Source organism: Eptesicus fuscus, chromosome 14 (assembly GCF_027574615.1).
Source record: "Eptesicus fuscus isolate TK198812 chromosome 14, DD_ASM_mEF_20220401, whole genome shotgun sequence".
In the NCBI taxonomy this organism is placed as follows: Eukaryota; Metazoa; Chordata; class Mammalia; order Chiroptera; family Vespertilionidae; genus Eptesicus; species Eptesicus fuscus.
In genome coordinates this window covers 18,665,934-18,690,039 of record NC_072486.1, presented here as the reverse complement: position 1 = coordinate 18,690,039, position 24,106 = coordinate 18,665,934, and the positions used below count along the sequence as shown (strand labels likewise).

Sequence of the window (24,106 nt, the reverse complement as noted above, 5' to 3'; positions counted from 1 at the left end):
TCACAGTTTGATTTCCAGTCAGGGCACACGCCCAGGTTGCTGGCTCAATCCCCAGGATGGTATGTGCAGGAGGCAACCAATCAATGATTCTCTCTCATCAATGATGTTTCTATCTCTCCCTTCCTCTCTGAAATCAGTAAAAATATATTAAAAAGAAAATAAATAAAAGCTAGCAAAGGGAATAAATGAGTGTCTTAAAATAGTATAGGAGTATGTAAAATGCTTTTACATTTTGAAAAAATAACTGTCACATGCATAGCTACTTAATGTCAGAGAGAAGAAAGGAACAGTGCTGGTGGTATATTTTGCAAGAATAACTAAATTAACCCTTCTATTCAACATCTCTCCCTAATGGCCTTTAGAGGTATTGGATGAAATATACTTTTCCTGAGGTATATCAAATTTTGTCATCTTGCTCACTCTCCCTCCCATCCCACCCATCGCCTGTCTCTGAACACCCATGTTAAGCGGGGTAGGCTGTTCTGGGAGATGAGGGAGGCATTGATGCCTTCCATGATGCCTGAACACCTTATCCAGTGTTGGACTCCTCTTTCTGCTGTTGCCTCACTCACAGCTTCCTCCCACCACCTGTCTATAACAGGAGAAATGCAAACCCTACAGAAGTAGTTCCTCCCTTGGGTGCATTTACAAAGGATGAAAACAGGAAGTACTGTGGCTTTTTAAATTTCTCTTCCAATACAAGGACTCACTTGCTGCCTGATTATGCTCTGGAGACTACCACCAGGCCTTACCCTGGGGTCCAGCTCTTGTGCATTTCCACAGACAACTTTCTCTTTATTAAAGTTTGGCTACTTAATTCAATTTGAATTTACTTAATATCTGAGCAAGTTCTCATACTTTTATGTCATCATTTTTCTCTCTGGAACTACATGAAATTTAGGGAAATGCAGAATCCAAAGAGCTTCTTTCCTCTCCTTGGTTCAGTTGTATGTTGGAATTCAGCCAACCAAACGTCAACTTCAAATCCCAGAGCCCTTTAAAATTCCCGAATTAGGATGTGTTTTGTTGTCATTCCCATGGATGTATAATTTGGCTTCTAAGTAGCACACAAGGCATGGTAACCATGTAGAACATAAAACAATATTTTGTTTTATATGAATAAATATTTGAATGAGGGCAATAATCTATCCTAAACTGGAATATTCCAATATTGCACTACCATGGCTTTCTCATCTAGAAAAAAAACTCCACTCTTCCTGCTTTATATTTGAAGATATTATTAAGATTAGTTCATAAGAAAATTAAGAAATATCTGCTAAAAGATGGCATTGTTCTGTAGGATTTAGAAGCAATTTTACAAGTAATTTTGCTATTTTTCTTCAATTGTATTTTTCAGCCTGCAGTAACTTCGAATATTCACAAGCTATTTATTAGTTCCAGTATAGATAAGATAAAAAGCAGTCTATTTCCATTTTATGGTAAAAATAAATTCATCAAAGATGTTCAAGCATTAACATTTTAAGGATGATAAAGCAAGAATTATCATATTCTGAGTCATCATTTAATTCAACTTATGATCTTTTATGAACTGGCTTTACACATATAAGAATTTTTAAAGCATTGCTGAATAGTTTAAAGAGATGGAAAAGTATTTCTTTCTTTGAACATCTTTAAAAATCAGACTACAGTTGATAGCTAAGTTATATGTTTACTATTTACAACTTCCTCTCTAAAGATACAGGTATTGCATTCCATGTCTTTTAAAATGTAACCTTATACTTCTGTTGAGCACACATCTGGACTTTTAGCCCCACTCATCATTTCCTTCTGTATGTCCAAAACCTGTCCGTCATTTCAGCCGAGATTTAGCCCTGGAGAGAACTGTAAAAGTTACATCCCTTTTTGGTCCTGGTTTTATAAACTCTTCTTTACCTTTTCCCCAGGATATCAGTAAGTATAAAAATAAGCAGTCTGAATTCCATCTGGCTCTGGAGAAAGGAGCCCAGGGTGACCAGGGCCATGTGCTTCATTAACATTTGCCTCTATAGAATAAAGAACAAAGCCTTCATATGAAAGAACAGACACTGACTGTCCACAGTTATAAAACAAGCTTTTTTTTTTTTTTTTTTTTTTTTGCAAAGTAAATACAATTTGTATATAGGAAGCAGGAAGCTTGAGCACCAATGAGGCATATATGTGCTTTCAAAACATAAGTCTCTGACACTGCATAACATTAAAATATTCAACTGCTCAATAAAAAATTATGATTAGCCTCACAATCATTAATTCAAATTTCATTGAATCACAAGAATTTAAAATGTTACAATTATACTTCAAGAGTTTAACACATCATCAAATGAATAAAATAAATACAATAAAATAAAAGAGGAGAATTATTGTTGTTAATAAAATTCAACCAAATGGTGTGTGTGTATTATGTGTGTTATATTTAACTAACTATACTTATATATGTACTAGAGGCCCGGTGAATGAAATTCGTGCACAGGGGGTGGGGCTCTCAGCCCAGCCTGCACCCTCTCCAATCCGGGACTCCTTGGGGGATGTCTGACTGCCAGACATCCCTCTCACAATCCTGACTGTTGGCTCCTAATCACTCACTTGCCTGCCTGCCTAGTCTGTCCCACTCCTGCAGAACTGATCGCCCCTCACTGCCTCTGCGTGCCAGCCTGATCACCTCTAACTGCCCCCTGCTTCTGGCCTGGTTACCCCCAACTGCCCCCCTCTGCTGGCCTGGTTGCCCCCAACTGCACCACCCCCCCATCAGCCTTGTCGCCCCATGTAGCCTGCTGTTTAGTCATTTGGTCATCCCTCACTAACCCCCTCACCAGCCGGGTCATCCCTAACTGCCCTCTGCTGCTGGTCAGGTCACCCCAACTGCCCCCCCTGCTGGCCTGGTCACTCCTAACTGCCCCTCCACTGACCTGGTGACCCCCAACTGCCCCCCTGCTGGCCTGGTTGCCCCCAACTGTCCCCCCCACCAACCTAGTTCCTCTCACTGCCCCTTCTGCCAGCCTAATCACCCCCAACTGCCCCCCCTGCTGGCCTGGTCACCCCCAACTGCCTTCCCTGCTGGCCTGGTCGCCCCTCACACCCTCCCCGCCGTCCTGGTTGCCCCACACAGCCTGCTGTTCAGTCGTTTGGTAGTCCCTCACTAACCCCCCCTACCAGCCTGGTCGCCCCACGCAGCCTGCTGCTCAGTCATTTGGGTGTCCCTCACTAACCCTCCAGCCGGCCTGGTCATAGGCAGCCATCTTTGTGAGGATGTGAGGGTCAATTTGCATATTACCTCTTTATTATATAGGATATTCTAGGTCTGTCCACTATGAGACAAAGAAACGCCACCTAATGCATAATACATTTTTTAAGAAAATCATCATTTTGTAACCGCCATAATAATTGACTTAGACAATATTCAAAAACAGAGGCTAAAATTATTATATGACTGGTTTGGTGGGAATGAGACATACCCATGTGTCATAGTATAGGTTACTTGCTAATTACTTACAAAAATTGCCATTTTAGACAACTAGTTGAATTTTTAGTGGTCTATAGGAAAATTTGTATTTTCCTTAAGTTATTGTGTCAGTTCGATATACAAACTTTTTTCTAGAAGTTTGTTGCATTTATTTCACATACACAGATATACACATATACAATATATACAATTACATCCATATATTTATGTATTGATTTCTTATTAACTACAAAGGAGGAAATGTACCTTTATGGGTTTTGGCTAAAGAAATTCTAATCTTTCTCTATCTTTCTTAATGGTGTGGCAAATTGCTCTATAGGGTATCCTGATCAGAAGTACCTAAGGTAACTTATGAACTGTTATTGCCAAAAATATTTACTCTAAGTCTAATCAATCTAGAGTCTAAACCTAACTTTCAACACAAGTCAATCAATGAAGAATTGTGGTGCTTGAGAGGACTACGATATGAGAATAATATTGCATTGGGAAGGTGGGGGAGCCCCACTTTATCCTTATGTAACTTACTCATTACATTAAAAAAAGCACCAGCTTGGCTCAGTGATTGAGAGTCGACCTATGAACCAGGAGGTCATGGTTCCATTCTGGATCCCTCAGCGAGGCACATGCCCCGGGTGTGGGTTCGATCCCCAGTGTGGGGCATGCAGGAGGCAGCCAATCAATGATTCTCATCAATGATGCTTTTATCTCTCCCCCCGGTCCCTTCCTCTCTGAAGTCAATAGAAATATATTTTTAAAAAATTGACACCTTAACAACCAAATCACTAAATTTATTTTTTTCTTACCAAAATATTTGAGGATTTGTACATGTTAGCACATGCTAAACTATGTAGATTGAATAGATGCTATCAATATATGCTGTTTTTAATGAAAAATTTAAATTTCATGAAGAGGCTAGAAATTGGCAAACCCATAGACTCTGAGATCAACAGCCTTGCATCAAACTATTCAGGCTCTGGCACAACAGTCTGAAAGTTGGACAAGTTACTTAAACTTTGTTTTAGTTTCCTCTTTTATAAAACTGCTGTGACTGAAATAATCACATGGTTGTTTTAATTAAATACGAAAATGTATGAGAAACACTTTGAAGCACTGAGAAAGAACTCAGTAAATGTTAGTCTTTATTAATATTATTTCAAAAAGTTATAGGTTTTCTATGCCTAATAGGATAAGAAGTTCTGATATTTATTGGGCCTTAATAGATTCACAAATTTTTTTGTGTGGGTTTTTTGTTTGTTTGTTTGTTTACTATATCTAGTCCAGATAGAGTAGATATAAAATCTGGAATCCTGTAGAATTTAAAGATGGCAAGAAGACTTCTTATTGTCTATAAACACCTCCTTAAACTTTAGTGACATTCAGTGTCCATCTGTGACCCTGAGAGTGGTATCTGTTAGTTCTTCCTGCTGAAGGTTTTGATCGGTGTATACACTGAAGTATGCATTTCGAGTCACTAAAAAAGGTGGTGGGCACTTAAAATCCTAGTAATATATATTATCATTAAAAGGATTTACTCTTATGTTGTGGTTATATATTTTTTTACATTGAAATATTTATTCCATTCTCATAATCAATTCATTTTTGACATTAATAATTGCATCTATTCTTTTTCATATAATAATTGTATCTATCCTTTTTCATATTCCAATTTTCAACTGATATGTAGTCAAAAAAATTAAGCTATGATGGTAATTTAATGTGCTTATTTAACCATCTGATTTTATTCTTAAATTATATGATTGCTTTCACTATTCCTTTGTGGTAAAATTTTAAAATTTGTTTTACAGGTCTTTGCTACACATGTGATTTATATATCACTGCCGCCGCTAAATATCCTCTACTCAAACTCATTTACATTATTTTCTACTTCCTACTTGTTTGCATTTATGCTCTACCTGCAGTTCATTATGTCCTTTAACTTAAAGTCAGTTTGTTTTCCTAAGCAATTTTATCACCATGGTGGAACCCATCAAATTCTGCATATTGACATATTTTCCCCACTATATTCCTAAATTACTAAGGAAAAAGAGATCACCTCTCATGAAATCTCATACTGATGCAATAAGATTTCCTGTTGTTTTAACTACCACCAAGTACCCCTTGCACGTCTTACAAAGTTTTCTGGGGCTTGTCTGTTCGGTTTCTATACGATGGTCTGAGCACTTCACTCAGAGGACATGTACTCTTCCTTCAAACAGCTCCAAGGCACAGAGTAGGCACTGAACATTTGTTTTAAAACTTGATGCAGCATAAGCTTAAATTGTGAAAATATATAGTAGTGTTGTGTTTTTTTAAAATTAAGATTTGTGAATTTTGAGAGGAAAAAGACATATACGTACTCTAGAAATGCCTACCAGACAAAATTACATGTTGGAAAGCATTCTATGAAGCACAAGGATTTAAACTGTTAAAAAAGGCCAATGTTAAATTATATGTTAAAGTAAGAGAAGAAAAAAATCTTTTTCGGTGATTTTTAAAAATTGTTTAAATATATTTTTATTGATTTCTGAGAAGCAAGGAGAAGGAGGGAGGGAGGGAGTGAGGGGGAGAGAGAGAGTGAGAGAGAGAGAGAGGAGAAAGAGACATCAATGATGAGAGAGAATCACTGATTGGCTGCCTCTTGCATGCTCCCTATTGGGGATGGAGCCGGCAACCCGGGCATGTGCCCTGACCAGGAATTGAACTATGAATGCCTGGTCCATAGGGAGATGGCTCAACCACTAAGCCATGCCAGCTGGGCTGTTTCAGTGATTTTTTTTTTCAAGTCATTTTCTAGGTTCTGGAAAAGACATTTCAATTTGTAAACTGAAAAACATTTAGACAAATTACATTTAATTAAGATGAGAAGGCAACAAATAAACTCTAAAATACAGATAAATTGTAAAAATTCTAATAGATTTCCTTCTCAATAAGAATGTGAACTCCATCAGGGCAGCGACTTTTATTTGTTACTGCCACATTCCCAGAAATTAGAATTCCTAGAATATAGTAGGTACTCAAATATCTGATAAAAACCGGAATGCCTACTTAATAGTGTTGTTCTGGGATTTAAATAATATAATGTGTTATATTATCACTTAGTGTAGTACCAAGCAATACAATAAGCATTAATTCAATAGTAGTAATACTTAAATAGTATTATTAATATACCAGGCACTTTCTTAAGTTTTGACTCATTTAAGTTCTAGTAAAAATCCTATGAGATGTATAGTATTATTAGTTCCCTCATCAATTAAGTAGAATAATAAGACTGAGAGAAATTAACCTGCCCCAAATCTCAGGTAATAAGTGGCAGTACTAGGAGTTGAACTCAGTAACCTGGCTCCAGAATTTATGTTTTGTTTTTTTAATCACTATATTGTTGCTTCCCCAATGGCTTTCATTAATAGGTGACTTTTAATTAGTAGTATTACTATTAATACTATTAATAGTATCATCATCTCAAATATAATGAATTTTAAACAGAACTCTATTTGGTTTTTATACACGCTACTTTGAGAAAAGTTTATTAGCATATTAAAAGATTTGTAAATTTATGCATTATTGACAATGAGGGGATTTTCTTTTGTCAGTTTTAGAATTCACTTAATAAACATATTTGTATTTTCTCTGTCGTTACTGTAACTAATTGATAATGTCTAATATCTATAGTAGAATGAACAATCGATGTCCTGATCTGTTATTAGCCAAGCTATCTCAGGTGCCCAATAAAGGGCTGGTATAAGATAGGTGGTCATTAAATCTTTGCTGAAAAAATAACTCATGAATGAGCTATGTATGAATGACAAGTTTATAACTGTGGAAAGAAGTTTTTAAGTAAGGTGATGATTTCTCCAGGAATCTTCACTTAGTGTATTCTCTTAGTACTTCACAGAGAAGTCTTGCTCATTATGCTATTTTAATAAGCTAACATTAAATTCAGGCACAATTATAATTGTTTACTAAATGAAAAAGGATAGAATTCTACTTGGTTTGGATTTTTGAGGTGTAAAATGGTTATTTTCTAATGTTTTCCCCTCCTGTGCCCATTTTAACACCTCTACATCTTCAAAGAAGCCTCCATCTAGTTTGCTTAGAGTTTATCTATTCATTAATTCACTCATTCATTCAATTTTACTCATTTCCTGTACTCTTAAGGCAGTTTTTATTTAGACTTCCTTACAAAAGTAGGAGGCAAATAATCAACAAAATCTTTCTGAGAGAGATTAATCCCAAAGTTACGTGTGTGCTAGTTACACACACACACACACACACACACACACACACACACACACACACACACATTACACACCTAGATCTCTTGAAACCAATTTCAATGTTCTCTCTGCTATATAACCAGCAAGAGTACTAGGTCCTTGCACTAAAAGAAAAATAAGACATGTTCTCTATCTCAGGGAGAGTAACAAGTCAGACAGGGCTCATAAGTTAATCTTTATCACTGCCTTCCAGTTTCTTTTAATTACTCATTTCCCAGCTTTTTTAATTTCTGGAAAACATTGCCATATCCATCCTCAAATGCTCCCAACCATTCCTGGAAATATTTCTACACATTAATATCAATGTTAAAAAAGCAGGCTTATGAAGATTCCTAAAAATCTTATTCTTCATCATCGTGTGTAACTTCCCTGCTTGATATCTCAATGCATCTATACCTTTAACATCTAGATGATGAACAGAACCTTTGTTTAAAATGTGTTTTCTATACATTATCTACATATAGAACCTAAGAACACCAAAGGCAATTTAGACTGTGGCTTTAAGGAGGACTGCAGCTGCCAAGGATAAAAATAAGTTATTTTTAGGAAGAAGACTCCCTCAAACGGGGCTCTGTGAGGGAAAATAATGGTAATCTTTCAGTTCAGACACATTTTGAAAGGTTACCATTAACATTTTAAGTGTTTTAATGGACAGATGTTTAATAGTAAACATAACATACCCTCTGTCATTGAGATGAGTTAGAGGTAAATGGTTAACACAGGTGCCATGTTTTTTAACAAAAAGTGATGATGAGAAACTAGAAGTCATAGGCAAGTTAGTGGGAACTGCAAGGCATCCCTCACATATATTCTAAATGATAACTTCTCCAAGGGCTGAGAGAAAGTGAGAAATCATGGGACTAAACAAGGGAAATGGCAGATATTGAGTAGACTTCACATGAGTGATCAAATGAGAATATAATCACACTATACTGATATTTTTAAAATAAGGAGTGAGGCATAATATATGGCAAAGAGTTATAAAAATAGGTATATTCTGGTATTTAAATGAGAAGCACGAATGTAACTGAATGTTAAGTGACCTATTCTTCAATATAGGGCACAATCCTGGTATCATTACAAAATAAAATAACTTCAAATTAATGAATCTATTTACTAGTATGTTCTTTGTTTAAACAACAATAGAAATTAGGATGATCTAAATTTAACTCCCTTAGAAGTCAGGAAAAATATAAAAATGAAGTTTAATAGTCATATACGAAGGCTCAATCACAATAAACTATGGGGTAAGTGTTTATAACTAATTACATCCACCTTGTTTAAACACAGAAAAAGAGGAATAGAAAAGAAACTAAGAAGTTTACTTATTGACTAAAAGAATAAGAGTTTTGAGGGGGTTTATTGTTTATTATAAAAGTTTTACAGATGAAAACCTCTATTTCAGAACTAAACTAAATTGTGTGGTAGCCTGAATGTATAATCAAAGACTCAGAATAAAATAATAATAAAAGTTAGGTGAATTCTAATTGACAACCCTTATAGAACGTGTGAGGATGCTGGCTATATCAGTCAGGGTCCAATTAGGAGACAGAAACCATGCCTATAAATTGAATAAGGAACAAGTGTTGGAGAGGCTGTGAATGGAAACTGGTAGGAATGCAAACTGGTACAACCACTATGGTCAACAGTATGGAGATTCCTCAAAAAATTAAGAATAGAGTTACCATATGACCCAGCACCCTGGGTATCTACCTGAAAGTTTTGAAAAAATTTATTCATAAAGATATATGTACCCCTATGTTCATTGCAGCATTAGTCATGGTGGACAAGACATGGAAACAACCAAAGTATTCTTTGATATATGATTGGATAAAGAATATGTGGTATATACATATAATGTAATGCTACTAAGCCATAAGAAAATATGATATACTGACATTTGCAACAGCATGGATGGATCTTGAGAACATTGTGCTAAAGGAAATAAGTCAGAAAAAAATAGGAACCATATGATTTCACTCATATAAAGGATATAAAACTGAAAGCAACAAATATACAAGCAAGACGAACCAACAAACAAAAACTCATAGACACAGACAATAGTATGGTGGTTACCAGAGAGGATAAAATATATGGTAACAGAAGGATATCTGACTTTGGGTGGTAAACACACAATGCAATCTAATCTAATAATAGACAAATATGCAAATTGACCGCACCTTCGCTACACCTAAGCCACGCCCACCAGCCAAGCCACGCCCACCAGCCAATCAGGACGAGTATGCAAATTACCCCAACAAAGATGGCAGCTAATTTGCATATCAAGACAGTGTCGCAAGAAGCCAAGAGCTGCAAAGGGGAGTAAAGCTTCGAAGAAGCAAGCAAGCCAGGGGGGCGGGGGGAGGAGAAGGGAGGAGCGAAGTCAGGGCCGGGGGCGAAGGGAAACGCGGGTGGGCTGGATGAGAAGGCGAGGCGGGCGGCAAGGGAGGAACAGAGGCGGGGTAGAGTGCAGCAGGAAATCCTATTGCAGGATTTTTCCTGCAACGGGAAAGCTAGTATACAGATAATGTATTATAGAACTGTACACTTGGAACCTATATACTTTTATTAGCTAATGCCACCCCAATACATTTAATTAAAAGAAGAATGATTAACTAGTAAAAAAAGTGTTAACCACTAAAAGAAGTAAACAAGGAGTCCTTAAGTGGTACAGAGCAGCAGCTGCAGACCACAGCCATTGCCTATAGAGCTGAGGGGGAGGGAACAGACAGCCTCCAAGTCTAAGAGTCAGATATCTTTGGAGAGGCTGTGACTACACAGGAACTCTGCTGGTGACAGAGGTACTTCGAGAATGCATAGGCCCCAGAGGGTGAGGGTTACAGGTAGTGCTCTGATCTTGTTCCCTCATAGCATTTAACATATTAACAAATTTGGAACATAGATATATCATTTTATTGTAAATAGTGAAAGTAACACATTAAATAGAAGCAGAGTCATTTCCCCTATTTTAAAACATTTGGATTTTAGAACTGTTCAAACTTTGCAGTTGAATAAATTTAACCAATTAACCAGTATGAGCTTAGTAATCCAAGAGGCTCAAGGAATTTGATATTGTAAGTTTTTCTTATTCCTGTGTATTACTGGGTTTCTAAAAAGCTATTTTAATATTTTTATCATAAAGATTTTAAAAATTGACTGTCATTTTGAAGTTCGACATATTCAACTGCATAGTTTTTTGTTTTGTTTTTTTCTACTAGCTTTCCATCACAAGTCAAAAGTCTTTGAACTTATGATTAGGCTTCATAGCCTGAAGGTGGTGAGTGTTTTTCCAGAAGATTTTCAGATTTTTTTAAAATGCCTCCCTCTACTGGACTCAGTTCAATTTTTTTCTAATGGGAAGCATACTTTAAACAGCCTTGATTTCAATATTTTTAATACATTATTTTACTTTATTGCTCTTCACTGAGAGCATTTACTATCAACTTATTTTTTAAAAGTTTTATATTTGGTAATATTTTGTTGGTTCTTTGTTTCCTGTATAAGAGGCTTTCAAAAATTAAGCAAATTTGCAGATTTCCCAAACACATCCGTACATGACAGTGTGATATTAGAAGATTCCTGAAATTAACTAATATAATGTAAATGCTTTATACATTACCAATTTGCTGCATAGAAAATGAGGAAGATTGCCAATGGGTTAATTTTAGGGAGAAAAACGACTGTTTTGAAATAAAATACAAAGATTACTACCCAGACCATATTTTATTCTTAATCACATTCAATTTGGGAGTATCCTCTTGCATTTAAATATAAGGAAATGATGTCAGGAGCTGACCTATTATTTTCAAAGACAAAGGTTATCGCACACAAAATAAATTACTTTTTCTAGTTTACATCTTCAATTCAAATTATTTTAATGAATTAACACTCTTTATAGTTTCCTGAAATGTATACGTTTAAACTTTTTAGCAAAAGTAACGCTGTATGTAGTTAAGCTGCCTTAAGCGGACGCCTGTGGATGCTACTCCTATTTCCTTTATCCTCACTTAGGAAGGATATTTGGTCACACATACTCCTACACACACAGCTCAGTTATTCACTCTGATCTCAGGACTCTTCTTTCCATCTCCAATCTACTTTTTATTATTATTCCAGCTCTCTTCCTCTTCCTTCCTTCCTTCCCACCCACTCAACTCAACCACCCACTGAAATCCTGAGTTCTGCTCTTAGGTAGTTTTTCAAAATTAGCATTTTCCCCCGTTTCCCTTCAGAAAGACTTCTGCATGCCTTATTCCTCCTTGGAGACCACTTGCTCACCTCAGCTCTGCAATCATTCTCCAACCTCTACTTACCCCTACAGAGGTTTAGACCGTTTCTTGCACTTCCATTTCCCTCTCCGTAACAAAATATTTCTTTGGAGGGGGCAGCCAAGAATCCCAAAAAGTAAATTCTGAGAACCAGTGCAATAACAGGGCTTTGAATTAGATGAGTAATTTTGCAAAGCTTTGGTAATACTAAAGTGCACTATGGTGAACGCCTAGCTGATTGTATTTTCATTTGTAATGAGGAAGTACTGCCAAGAGTTTCAATCAAGCTTACATATAACAGCACACATTACCTAGGATTCCATGCTATTACAGAGCTCTTCTGAATGACCCTGGATAATTGGGATGTGAAGTCTGAATTTGTGAGCAAGTGTCTGTAGACTCTAGCAAGCACATCATAATAAGAACAAAGTAAGGCAATATATAAGGTGTCCCAAAAATGTATACCTACATTTTGAAATACATTTTAGTTTCGAAATTGAGCTATCACTTATTAAAGTGTGCATACATTTTTTGGGACACCCTATATAAAAAGTAATGTTATATGCATCAATTTTTAAAAGTTTCTTGTAATAAATTAAAGAAGTATGAAAAATGCATCTCTAATAATTTCACTTTTTTAAAATTTTATTGTTTAAGGTATTACAAATAGTAGTACATATGTCTGTTTAATTTCACTTTTTAAAAAGTGAATTCAGATGGTTTCCATTTAATTTGAAAAGTAAATTTGCATTATTGATCTTTACATGCTGCAAAGTAAACAATGTTATTCATTAGTTCGATAAATATTTACTAAACACCAACCATGAGCCAAACACAGTTCAACATAAATTATCAATAAAGCCCTGATTTGCAACTTACCATGGGCCATGCGATGGAACCAATAGTAGCCAAGGTCAACTCCTAAGAAAGTTAAATACCAAGTCCATGGAGAATCCCAAGGCAAAATGATGAGCCTGTAGTTCTCCCAGATATAAATGTAACTGGTCAGTTCAATGCTCCTGAAAAACAATCTGGAAAAATAAGATTCACAAGCAATGATTATACTACATTTTAGATGTAAAATTATGCTAAAACATTGTAGATAATATTTAAAAATTAATATAGTCATGTGTAAAAATATAATCCTTCCCCCTTCTTTGTTGTTTCTGATTACTCACTCCATCATGTCTTTTAAGAGACTCAATTTTCCTGGTATCAAAATGATTCACATAATGTTTCCTTGTTTCATAGGTATCACTCATTCCACTTATTTGCATTCCCAATTTTATGGAACTTAGGATGTCATTCACTTTTTATGTCTCTTAAAATGCTTTTCTTGGAACCCATGAACATAAACATGACACAATTTTGACTTGCTTTCTGTACTTGTCATTTCTAAATCTTAAAACAATAAGGATGCTTTTTAAAGGAAGTTACTGTAAAAGGTAGAAATTATAAATAGCATATTTTAAAAGGTGTCTGCAAATCACCTACTGCCTTAAAATATGTTACTCCCATAATATTTCACTTTAATTAAAGTTGCTTCTGGCTAACAATTCTCTCTTCCTCTCTGCTATCTCCTTCCTCTCTCTCTCTCTCTCTCTCTCTCTCTCTCTCTCTCACACACACACACACACAAACACACACACACACACACACACACACACACACACTTTTAGTGGTTTTTAGATGTCATTCTTAATATTACAAATTGGATATTCATAGTATTTCAATATTTCTTGTTGTAATATAAAATACAGCTCTTATGGTATAAGGGAATAACCTTCCCTTAGAAATAAAGTACATAGTATATGAACCTAGTTAAAATAAATAATTGTTTTTAAAACCCAGACAACAGAATATGTTTTGCCACCCATTGTACCAAGCTGTAAATTTTAAATTCTTATTTTAAGAACATTCAAAAAGTACACAAAATAAACTTCAATTTTATAAAGTGTGATAATTGTTTTCTTTAAATTACTGTGATCAAATTTAAGATCAGACTCAGGATAATTATTCCATTTATTCTTTTAGAAATTTGATAGAATTTACTTTTCTTTTATATTTGTCATTTATATATAAAATGAATTGATAATTCTACCTAATAACATCCTATCTAATAAAAGAGTAATATGCAAATTGACCGTACCTCCGCAACACCCACAAGCCATGCCCACAAAGCCAATCAGGAGCAAATATGCAAATAAACCCAACCAAGATGGCTGTGGCCACAAAGAGCAGGAGGGAGGCTTGGGTTTCCCCGGCAATGGAGGAAGCCAAGCTTTCTGCCTTCTGTTGCCAGCCTAGGCCTCCACTCAATGCTACTAAGTTTCAATGATAGAAGATAAATAAATCCCAACAAAAATGGCGACAGCCACGGAGCTGGAGAGAGCAGGAGGCTAGGGTTGCCCCAGGCGATGGAGGAAGCCAAGCTTCTGCAGCCCTGGCTGGCCTAGGCCTCCACTCCAGGCTACAAAGTTTCAATTATAGAAGATAAATAAATCCCAACAGAAATGGCTGCCGCCATGGAGCGAGCAGAAGGCTTGGCTTCGCTCCAAGCTACAAAGTTTCAATTGTAGAAGATAAATAAATCCCAGATAACAGGGCTTCCTCTTTGGTCGATGGGGGGCGTGGCTGGCCTGCAAACCACCACAGGCCCCTCACCCAGGCCACCCCACGCCCCAAGGGATCCCCCACCCTGATCCGGGTTACCCTTCAGGGCAAACCACCTGGCCCCCATGCATGCACCAGGCCTCTATCCTATCTAATCCTATCTAATAAAAGAGTAATATGCAGATTGACCATCACTCCAACACACAAGATGGCTGCCCCCATGTGGTCAAAGATCCTGCCCCCATGTGGACACAAGATGGCCACCACAAGATTGCCAGCAGGGGAGGGCAGTCAGGAGGGACCAGGCCTGCAAGGGAGGACAGTTGGGGGTGACAGGGCCTGCAGGGGAGAGCAGTTGGGGGGGACCAGGCCTGCAGGGGAGGGCAGTTAGGGGTGACCAGGCCTGTAGGGGAGGGCAGTTAGGGGCAAACAGGCTGGCAGGGAGCAGTTAGGCATCAATCAGGCTGGCAGGGGAGTGGTTAGGGGGTGATCAGGCTGGTAGGCAGAAGCGGTTAGGTACAATCAAGAAGGCATACAGGTGAGCAGTTGGGAGCCAGCAGTCCTGGATTGTGAGAGGGATGTCCGACTGCCCGTTTAGGGCAGTCGGATATCCCTCGAGGGGTCCCAGATTGGAGAGGGTGCAGGCTGGGCTGAGGGACACACACACCCCCATGCACAAATTTTGTGCACGGGCCTCTAGTTTATTTATAAAACATGAACAAGTGATGAAATTCTTAAATATTCTAATTTTAAATAGAAGTTGAAGAAGTAGCTTAAATTAGTATATTGTTAAAATTCACCATTTTAATGGTATTTCCCTTTATACAGTCACCTTTGAGTTATCATGTTACTGGCCCTTTTGGAGACTAGGCCTTTAATTTTAATGTATTTTTCATTTAATTATGATAGGACTTTAATTATTAGTTACTGACATTAAAATTGCCTCATATTTTGTATGCTTCTATCATTTAATCTGTAAAATGAAACAGGTTACTTTACAATAGCAGTAATATAAATAATAGAAATGCCAAAATACCTACACTTTTTACCTAAAACCCAATTTTCAATTGGAGATTATTTTTAGTTTGTAAAATGGCCCTTGTACCCAGAGGGTAAGAAGATGCCTAAGAAAGAGACAGACCACTTCAGGTTGGTAGATGGCAACTTAACAAACATGAAAACTTACAACTAACTGCAAGACAAGTAAATCTCCGCACCAGCTCACCAGAATCTTTCAAGGGTTTGGTGCCAGATTACTGCAATTAAGCGAGTCATAACCTTTTTGCTGTTGGAGGATCTTGCCTTCCATTTCTTTAAAAAATATACGCAATACCTGTGAGGTGCAATAAAGTGAATTTCAGTAAAATTAGGTATGTCTGTGTAGAGGCTTTAACTAGGTTCAGTCACATATTCAATCCAGATGGTCTCAACACCTTACTCTCTCTCAGGCTACATCCTGAAACAGCTGGTGTTACGGGACTCGAAGGCAGAACATACATTCCAAGGACAGGAGATGAGGTAAGAAGCTTTCAATTGTCCAGGTCCAGTTCATGGGCAAGCTAGCATTCCTCTTGATGACCTTCAGCAATTATATGGCTGGAAAGAGCATTTTTGTCCCTGAGTGTGGGTTTTGATCCAAAGGAACTACCTGCCTAGAATTCCTCTCACAACTTGGGCCACATTCTGGACATTCCACAATCCCCTGTCAAAGTGGTCCAAGCCTGCTTACAGGACCTGCTTGGGCCTGGATCCTGGTCCAGTCCTTCAGAAGGCTGACCTGTGCAGGTATGCAAACTCCTAGACATGACTAGGCAGTCAAGAGTGTCTATTTTTGGTCATGAAGACAGAGCTGGGATAAGCAATCTGGGATGTCCACACACATGTGTATGAGGTCCCTTACAAGACAGGACAGACCATGGGGCCAGGGGCCCCCACACTCTTCTGGAAATCTAAGGAATCTAAATGTAAACCTTGTCTTCCAATTTGTTATATAGGTTATTTGTCAAAGTAGGGGGGATAGGGGAGTAGAACAAATTTTATTTTAAAACATGTAGCTTGGTTGGTAACTTTTATATTTAGACTAGAGTTTCTCAAGTGTCATTATTGACATTTGGACAACTTAATTCTTTTTGTAGGGGTCTGTCCTATGAAAACTGTTACCCGAATTATGAAATCTTGAAATTGTTTCCTGTTACCTATTAGTTGAGGGCTAACCATATGAATTTTAACTTTTGGGTAAAAATGGTAACTAATAACAATTTTATATGGTTCAGTCCAATAATTTCTCTAAAACAAGGATTTTAAACCTTGACACTATTGCCATTTAGGCCAGATAATTCTTTTTTTAAAATATATTTTTATTAATTTCAGGGAGGAAGGAAGAGGGAGAGAGAGAAACTTCAATGATGAGAGAGAATCATTGCTTGGCTGCCTCCTGCACGCTCCCCACTGGGGATGGAGCCCGCAACCTGGGCATGTGCCCTTGACCGGAATTGAACCTGTGACCCTTGAGTCTGCAGGTCGACGCTCTATCCACTGAGCCAAACCGGCTAGGGTGAGGCCAGATAATTCTTTGTTGTGAAGGCCTGTCCTGTGAATTGTAGACTGTTTAGCTGCATACATGACCTCTATTTACTAGATATCAGTAGCATAGCCCTCTCCCCAAGTTGTGACAACAAAAGGTCCAAATGTCTCTTGGGGTGGGGGGGGTGTGCAAAATTTCCCCAGTTGATACCCTAAAAAAAGACTGATCCAGAAAGGAAAATTAAAACTGAGAAAATACAACAGAAAATTGAAATAACCTACAGCTTTTTACATAAGCTTTAGTACAGGCTTTCAAAATGGATCCAATCATGGATTCATTCAATAAATTTATATTAAGAGCCTACTGGGTGCCAGGGACAGCACAAGACAGGGAGGACATATAGGTGAATGGAACAAATATAATCACCAGCCTCATCAATGCCCCAACAGTTCAGAATCTTTGTGTGTGGGTTTTTAAAGTTACTGTCTCTTTTGTCAGTTCAGGTCACAAGTGAAATAGATTTTTTTAAGACCCTGCCTGCAGTTGAAATACTTTTTATTTCCTGTACAGGTACCAGATCTTGAGCAGACACCCATTTATTACTTTGTCAACTTACTTATTAGGGTTGACACAAATCGAGCTAAAATATACCTGGCATCCTACAGTAACGCTTTTTACTTTTTTTCACACTTTAGCACGAAGCCAAACTTTCTTCAAGGTGAAGGGGAAGAGGGGAGAGAAGCTGTGGGAGTTAAATTCCCTGTTTTCTATCAGCAAGATGAATATGATCTTCTTCCATCAGAAACGGGGAAAAAACAGCCACGGACTGCCCACAACTACAAACAATCCAGCAAAGGATACAGCTGGGAAAGGATTATCAAGCTCTGGAAAGCCCTTGGTTGCAGGAAATAGCACCTACATTTTCAAAAATGTTCCCACCAGACCTTGAATCATAAACCAAAGTGCCTTCCTCTTTCTTTTTTAAATTCCTTCCTCTTCTCCCAGTCCCAACCCCCAGCATATGACTCTGCACTCTGGAATTCAAACTTCAACCTTGTAAAACCCCATCCTGTGGGAAGTGACATATGTAATATGTATGTAAATGTGAGCTTACTGTATCATGTGGAGATGGAATATTGGGAAGTTCAGGGGCTTTGAATAACTAAATACTACATTCCTTTTACTCACTAAATTTGAATGCAAGACCACAAAATGTTCTAAATTTAAGGAGACATTAGAATCCTCTAATCAACAACCTGTATCTATAGAGGTTTCCCTTTCATTGTCCTATTTTTTTCATAAATTCCCCCCAAAGAGCAAATTTATCTTGAGTGTGAGGTTGGTCTTTTGGAAAATGAGAAGTAGCTAATTCTTTATGTGTTTATATAACATTTTTTCTCAACACTAGAAATGTGTCCTGTCAATATTTAGTTACTATAAAATCTGGTGAGGCGCTAAATTGCTCTTCCAGTATGATCCTGGATTTTTAAAAAGATAAAGGTAATTTTATAATGTTTAGAGTTTTAAATAATAAGTTAGAATGAATATTATTTGGCACAGAGATTACTCGTTAAAGCTAATTAGTTATGACAGCCATCTCGGCTTGAATGTAAAATTGAAAGGTAATGTTGGACATGTCATTCCCTCTTTCAGGTCTGAGAGCATTAGGCTGCATAGACAATAAATTGATCTCGATCTCAAACACTTTCATGCTTTAATCATTAATCAAGTAAATGAAATTTGATGCTCTCATTGCAAACTGTTAAAATTTCAAAGCAACTTGCAGCATTATGAATTATGTCCCACCGTACTCACAGACGTCTGCCAATTTATACTATTTCATAACTGTCATTAGAGCTGTGTGCACTGTCCAATATGGCCAGATTATGCAAAGTTGAAAAAAATAAATTTTTATTTCTAATAATCTTGTCCCATAAGTCAGAAATCAATATTTAAATGAGATTATTATAAATATTCTTAAGAGCTCCATGGAATTATAAATAAATAAATATATTTACATTATAGAAATATTTGTTTTATGAGAAATTTTGTTATTTACTAATTTCAAAACCTCTTAAACATGGCCCAGGAACTTGCACTGTTTATCTGTAAAGCTGCTGCCACTTTTGCTCCATCTAGTGGAACATTAATATTTGCTCAGTGTTTACAAAATATATCTAACCTCTACCTTCTGCAGACAGATAACATCTGTACTACTATAACTTACTATAAAATGGCATTACATTTATGAAACAATTATTTAATTTCATTTTACTACAACCACAAAATGATAGACTTTTATATACACAATGTGGTAGATTTTGAAGTAAATTTGCTGCACTTTTCATTTTGCAAGAAGTGAATTACTTCAAGTAATTCAATTACTGTATTGAATAAGCACACAAATCCAGGCTAATAAACACCAGGAAGTTTACATTCATTAGGGATGATTATTCTAACAGCAATCTCTGAAAGTACACAAATAACAACAAACTCTATTTATAAGGTTTCTAAGTTAAAAGTTTAGAGGAATTGAGGTGTTCTCCCTAGCAAATATAATTAACAAACCTGCAAGTTTTTAAATTTTATTTTCTCTACTAGGGGATGTTCTTTTAATAATTTTCTAGATTAATAAATATGTTACTATCAACATTAAGTATTATTATTAATATTACACAAATACATATATCTCTGATTGTGAACAAAGAATAACTGTTTACTAAAGTCATCATCCAAAATGATAGCACTCATTTGTTAGAAGTCTGATGTTGCCAAAAGCAGTATTATCTCTGATCCTAAAGTCTAGTATAAAAACCCAGTATACAATTTTTCTTTATTCTCCAGTCCCACCCTAAGGAGTCAAAAGTATTTCAAAGAAGTTTAATTTCCTCCTCTTTAAAATTTTTTTTGAAATTTTCTTGTCAGGAATGGAAAATTCCAGGGCAGTCATGGCAGTAAAACTGTGCATATGTACCGCTGAACATTGCCCAGCTAACTCCATACTGAAATCTGGCAGGGACCCATATGTATTAAAAGTGGAGAGTCCCCAACTTACTTGAAAATTTACCTACTTAAATTATCCCTCCAACCTATTGCAATTTGATTTATAATCCGCTGTTTCAACAGAATAAATGAACCCATTAAAAACAAACATACTGTAGATATTTATATCGGGAATAAAATTTCTCTGGGGAGGATGCAATTTATGGAAGCAGAAACATTGGAAGGAAGTAACAAATTGAGGTCCTGGTTTTCTAATGAAGGATTGGAAATTGAGTTCTGCTTAAAGAAGCAGGGGGGGAAAAAAAGGATGTGATTATTTTTCACTCGTTAGCATTTAAGTCAGTAGCAGGATTATTCACAAGTTTTGGATAGATTTAATAAAAATAGATTTTGTAAAAATGTTGCTAGTAAAATGTTGTTTAATTTTTTTAAAGCCACATATGCAAATGATTGATAGAAAGGCAGATTATCTGCATGTGATACACTGGGTTTAACTATAATAAGAAAAAAATATTTGTCTATAACTTCAAGACTAGATTCTGATTAGGAGGGTTGCCCATGGATTCCAGAAAAGCAAAACAGATGCAGGCCTGCCCAGAATCCGGTTCTTAGGACAGATGGACTTTTATTACACATGATGGTCTGTTCGACAGGCTTGTAAATAAGATATAATCTTGTCTATGATTACTATTTTCCCTGACATAAAGATTTGAAAGGCACAGCATGCCGTTTTCTCTATCAATATGGTACGTATGCTACTAATCTTCAAGATATTTCAAATTTTATGTAACAATAAAATGGAGATCCTCAAATAAACATTGTTTTTCCTCTAAGTCTGCATACAGCATTTCTATTACATGAAGGGCAAAGTGGAAAAATATGTTCAGGGTTTCACTTTGATTCCCATAGCTTCTCTAGTCAGAGGCTACATGCCTATTTGGAATTATTATCCAAAGTGTAATTCCTCTCAAATGAATTAACAAATGGTATAGTACCATTTTTCTTGCAATCATGTATTTAAAGGACACGGCAAGCCACCGTTGCTCCTGTGGAAAATGAAATTAGTCCCTCGGAGAGGATACAACCAGTGCCGTGTTAATCTAACCTTCAGCTGTTAATGATTTGCGCAAGGATTCCCCTCGATGCTGAGGCTTCAACTGAAACATTGTTTTAAGAGTTTCTGTTAAATCCTCCTTCTCGTCTTTTGCCGAGGGATGGATCGGAGTGGGTCCTGAGGACCAGCTTTCCTCTCTGCTTACATCTGTGAGATTTTAGTATCAACAAAATAAACAAAAATATCTTAAAATTTTATTTTCAGATCATTTGCTTTGCTGAGATCCTTTAGACAAAAGGCTATGATAGGTAAAAATCCACTGTAAAACTTATAAAACTGTACACACTTCATAATTTAGAATTGCTGTTCACACCTACCAGAACAAAAAAGAAGCCATTTGCTGTCCTCATTCAAAATACAACTATAGAAAAATATGCTCCAGATTCAAGTTCACAACCTTTTACCTTTCTTTCAAAGGGCATCAGAGCTTGTGTTAGCTTAAGGAGTGTTATGAATAGTGGAATGTGAAGGAAAAGAATTACACCTCTCTCTCTCTCTCTCTCTCTCTCTCTCTCTCTCTCTCTCTCTCTCTCTCTCTCTCTCGTTATGAAGAGTTGAATGTGAAGGAAAAGAATTGCATCTTTTTCTCTCTCTCTCTTTCTCATTCTCTCTCTTCTTCTCATCTTCCTTATACTTTAGGGATTTGTTTTTTAGCAAAAATATATTTCTGGCTCTTGTGAATCCTGTTATAACTCTGTACTATTGTACTATCTTAAAAGCACACTGCTGAACAGAATTATAGTACTGAGGATCCAATTCATATTTCCAGTAGTTGCAATGTTATGATAAGAGAAAAATTAAATTTCACTTTGACCAAAATCAAACTTGAAAAAGTAAAATAAATGTTGAAGCATTCATTCAACTTGATGTCTCCTGGAGTGTTTAATAAATCCATTTCAACTCAACAGAATATGTGATCCATAATTGCGCCTGCAAGGTATTTCTCAGTTACCAATTTATTTTCTAATTTCCATAAACTAAACACTTAACTTTCTCAGAATAAACTACAGTTAACCAAATGGGTGTTTTTCAATAACCAAATGTATGTATCCTTTAAGTATGCTGGATTATTTTCTTGTTCAATTCTATTCAAGGGAGAGATGAAATAGAGGTTATGACTAGTATGTATAATTGTAAATTCTTATTTAGGGTATTTTGGGAATTAACTGAAAATAACTTGAGATAGAGCCTCAGTTTGTGAAACAATGTGCAACCATGAAAGAAATCTGACTTTTAGATTTACTTCCTCTCTAGACAATTTTATGCAATTGTATGAAATGATCTCACCTTTTCTCAGATATCTTTAAGTTTTCATTTTATTTTATTTTTTAAAATCCACCTTGGTTTCCCACTGGGCGGTTCATGGAAACATTCCTAAGTAATGAACACTGGTCAGAAGTAAAGCTCTTAAAACAGTAAAAGCAGCAATGGGTGGGAAGTAGGAATGAGAACATTCATCAACAACACAAAGCTAGTGCTTCTAAGGGAATCTTCCCTCATCCTCTGCCTCTTGAGTAATCCTCATGGGTTTCTCCTCTACACACATTATAATTTACTTTTTCTAAAAAGTAGTAGGTGTGGGGGTCCAGAATGAGTCACCCAAGTATTCCCCTGTGGTATGTAGATTGTTTTGAGCTAAAGTCAGCTTTAGCTGCAAGCTCAAGAGAAAGTTCTTCCCTCGCCCCTTGTATACCTAGAAGAATTTGAATTAGACGTCTTTCCCATAAGAGATTATCAGATAACTTTTTTTGACCTACCTATAGAGCAGGATAAATTGCTATTTGTTAAGGTTCTGCTCTTCTTCTGATCTTTCAATGACCCTTTGAAGCCCCTAAGGCACCTCACCTCATCCCTAGCTCAGGATGTCTTCAATCCCCATGTTTCCTTTCTGTCTCTGAATCTCTCCTGCATGTGGGTCTCTGACTCTCTCATATGTGGGGTGTTACCATACATATGTATGTATTAAATTTGTTTTTTCCTCTTGCTAACCTGTCTCCTGTCTGCTTAATTACTAGACCAGCCAGAAGAACCTTGAAGTAGAGGAAAGTTTGTTCCTCCCCCACATAGGTCATTTTACTGTTTACTGTTGTTTTGTCACCTCATCATCCAATTTCATCATTAACATACACCGTGAGAATAATAGATGAGTTTTTTTTTAAAAAAGTTCAGGTACCAAACATTTTTCCAGGCAAATGAACTAATACTATGAAAAAAGAAGAACAACTCTTGCTCTCAAGTTGCATGCAAGCTAGCAGGAAAAGCTGGGGAGCAAAACAGGTGAGATAATGCCATGAGACAATTCTGTGTGTGGAGTAAGTGCAAGACTCCATGGGACCATAAATGAAGTGGTGTCTAATGTAGGGTTGGAAGGCAAATATGATTTGTGGAACAGTGTGATCCTTCCAGATAAGTCTAGGAGTTCACCACTTTCTAAGCAGAGGGAAACATGGAAGGAACAAACAGTGCAAAAGGGTGAAAGGCAATAAAGGGACCAGAAGCAAACATGGGTAGACCAAGACCTCCATAGATCAGGGAAGGGACTCACACATTATCCTCAGGCAAAATGGAACCTGTAAAGAGTTTCCACCAGATTCACATTATGGAAGTGTTTGGCTGCAAATGGGGTAGGCCCATAGACAGGGTGCCACTTGGAGACCACTGTTGTGATCTAGTTTTATGGGATTTTGACTGGGGAGTGTCTGCATATCAGATTTCTATAGTAACTCAAATGAACCACATTCTCTGGACACAAAATTAAAGGGGGCACCAATAAGCTCAGTAATCAAGGTAAATAATATTTAGAGCCATCTTTTGTAATGAATGAAAAGAAATATCTATAATGGACAAAATATC

General features: G+C 36.7%; 1 protein-coding gene across 1 annotated transcript in view; it reads right to left on the bottom strand.

Annotated features, from left to right (window-relative positions):
• The window catches only part of AGMO (alkylglycerol monooxygenase), a 283,516-nt gene that overhangs the window by 257,347 nt on the left and 2,063 nt on the right, over positions 1 to 24,106 (bottom strand). The window contains exon 3 of the mRNA XM_054726224.1: positions 12,879 to 13,030. Coding sequence (XP_054582199.1) covers positions 12,879 to 13,030 — 152 coding nt within the window. The remainder of the gene's footprint in view (positions 1 to 12,878; positions 13,031 to 24,106) is intronic.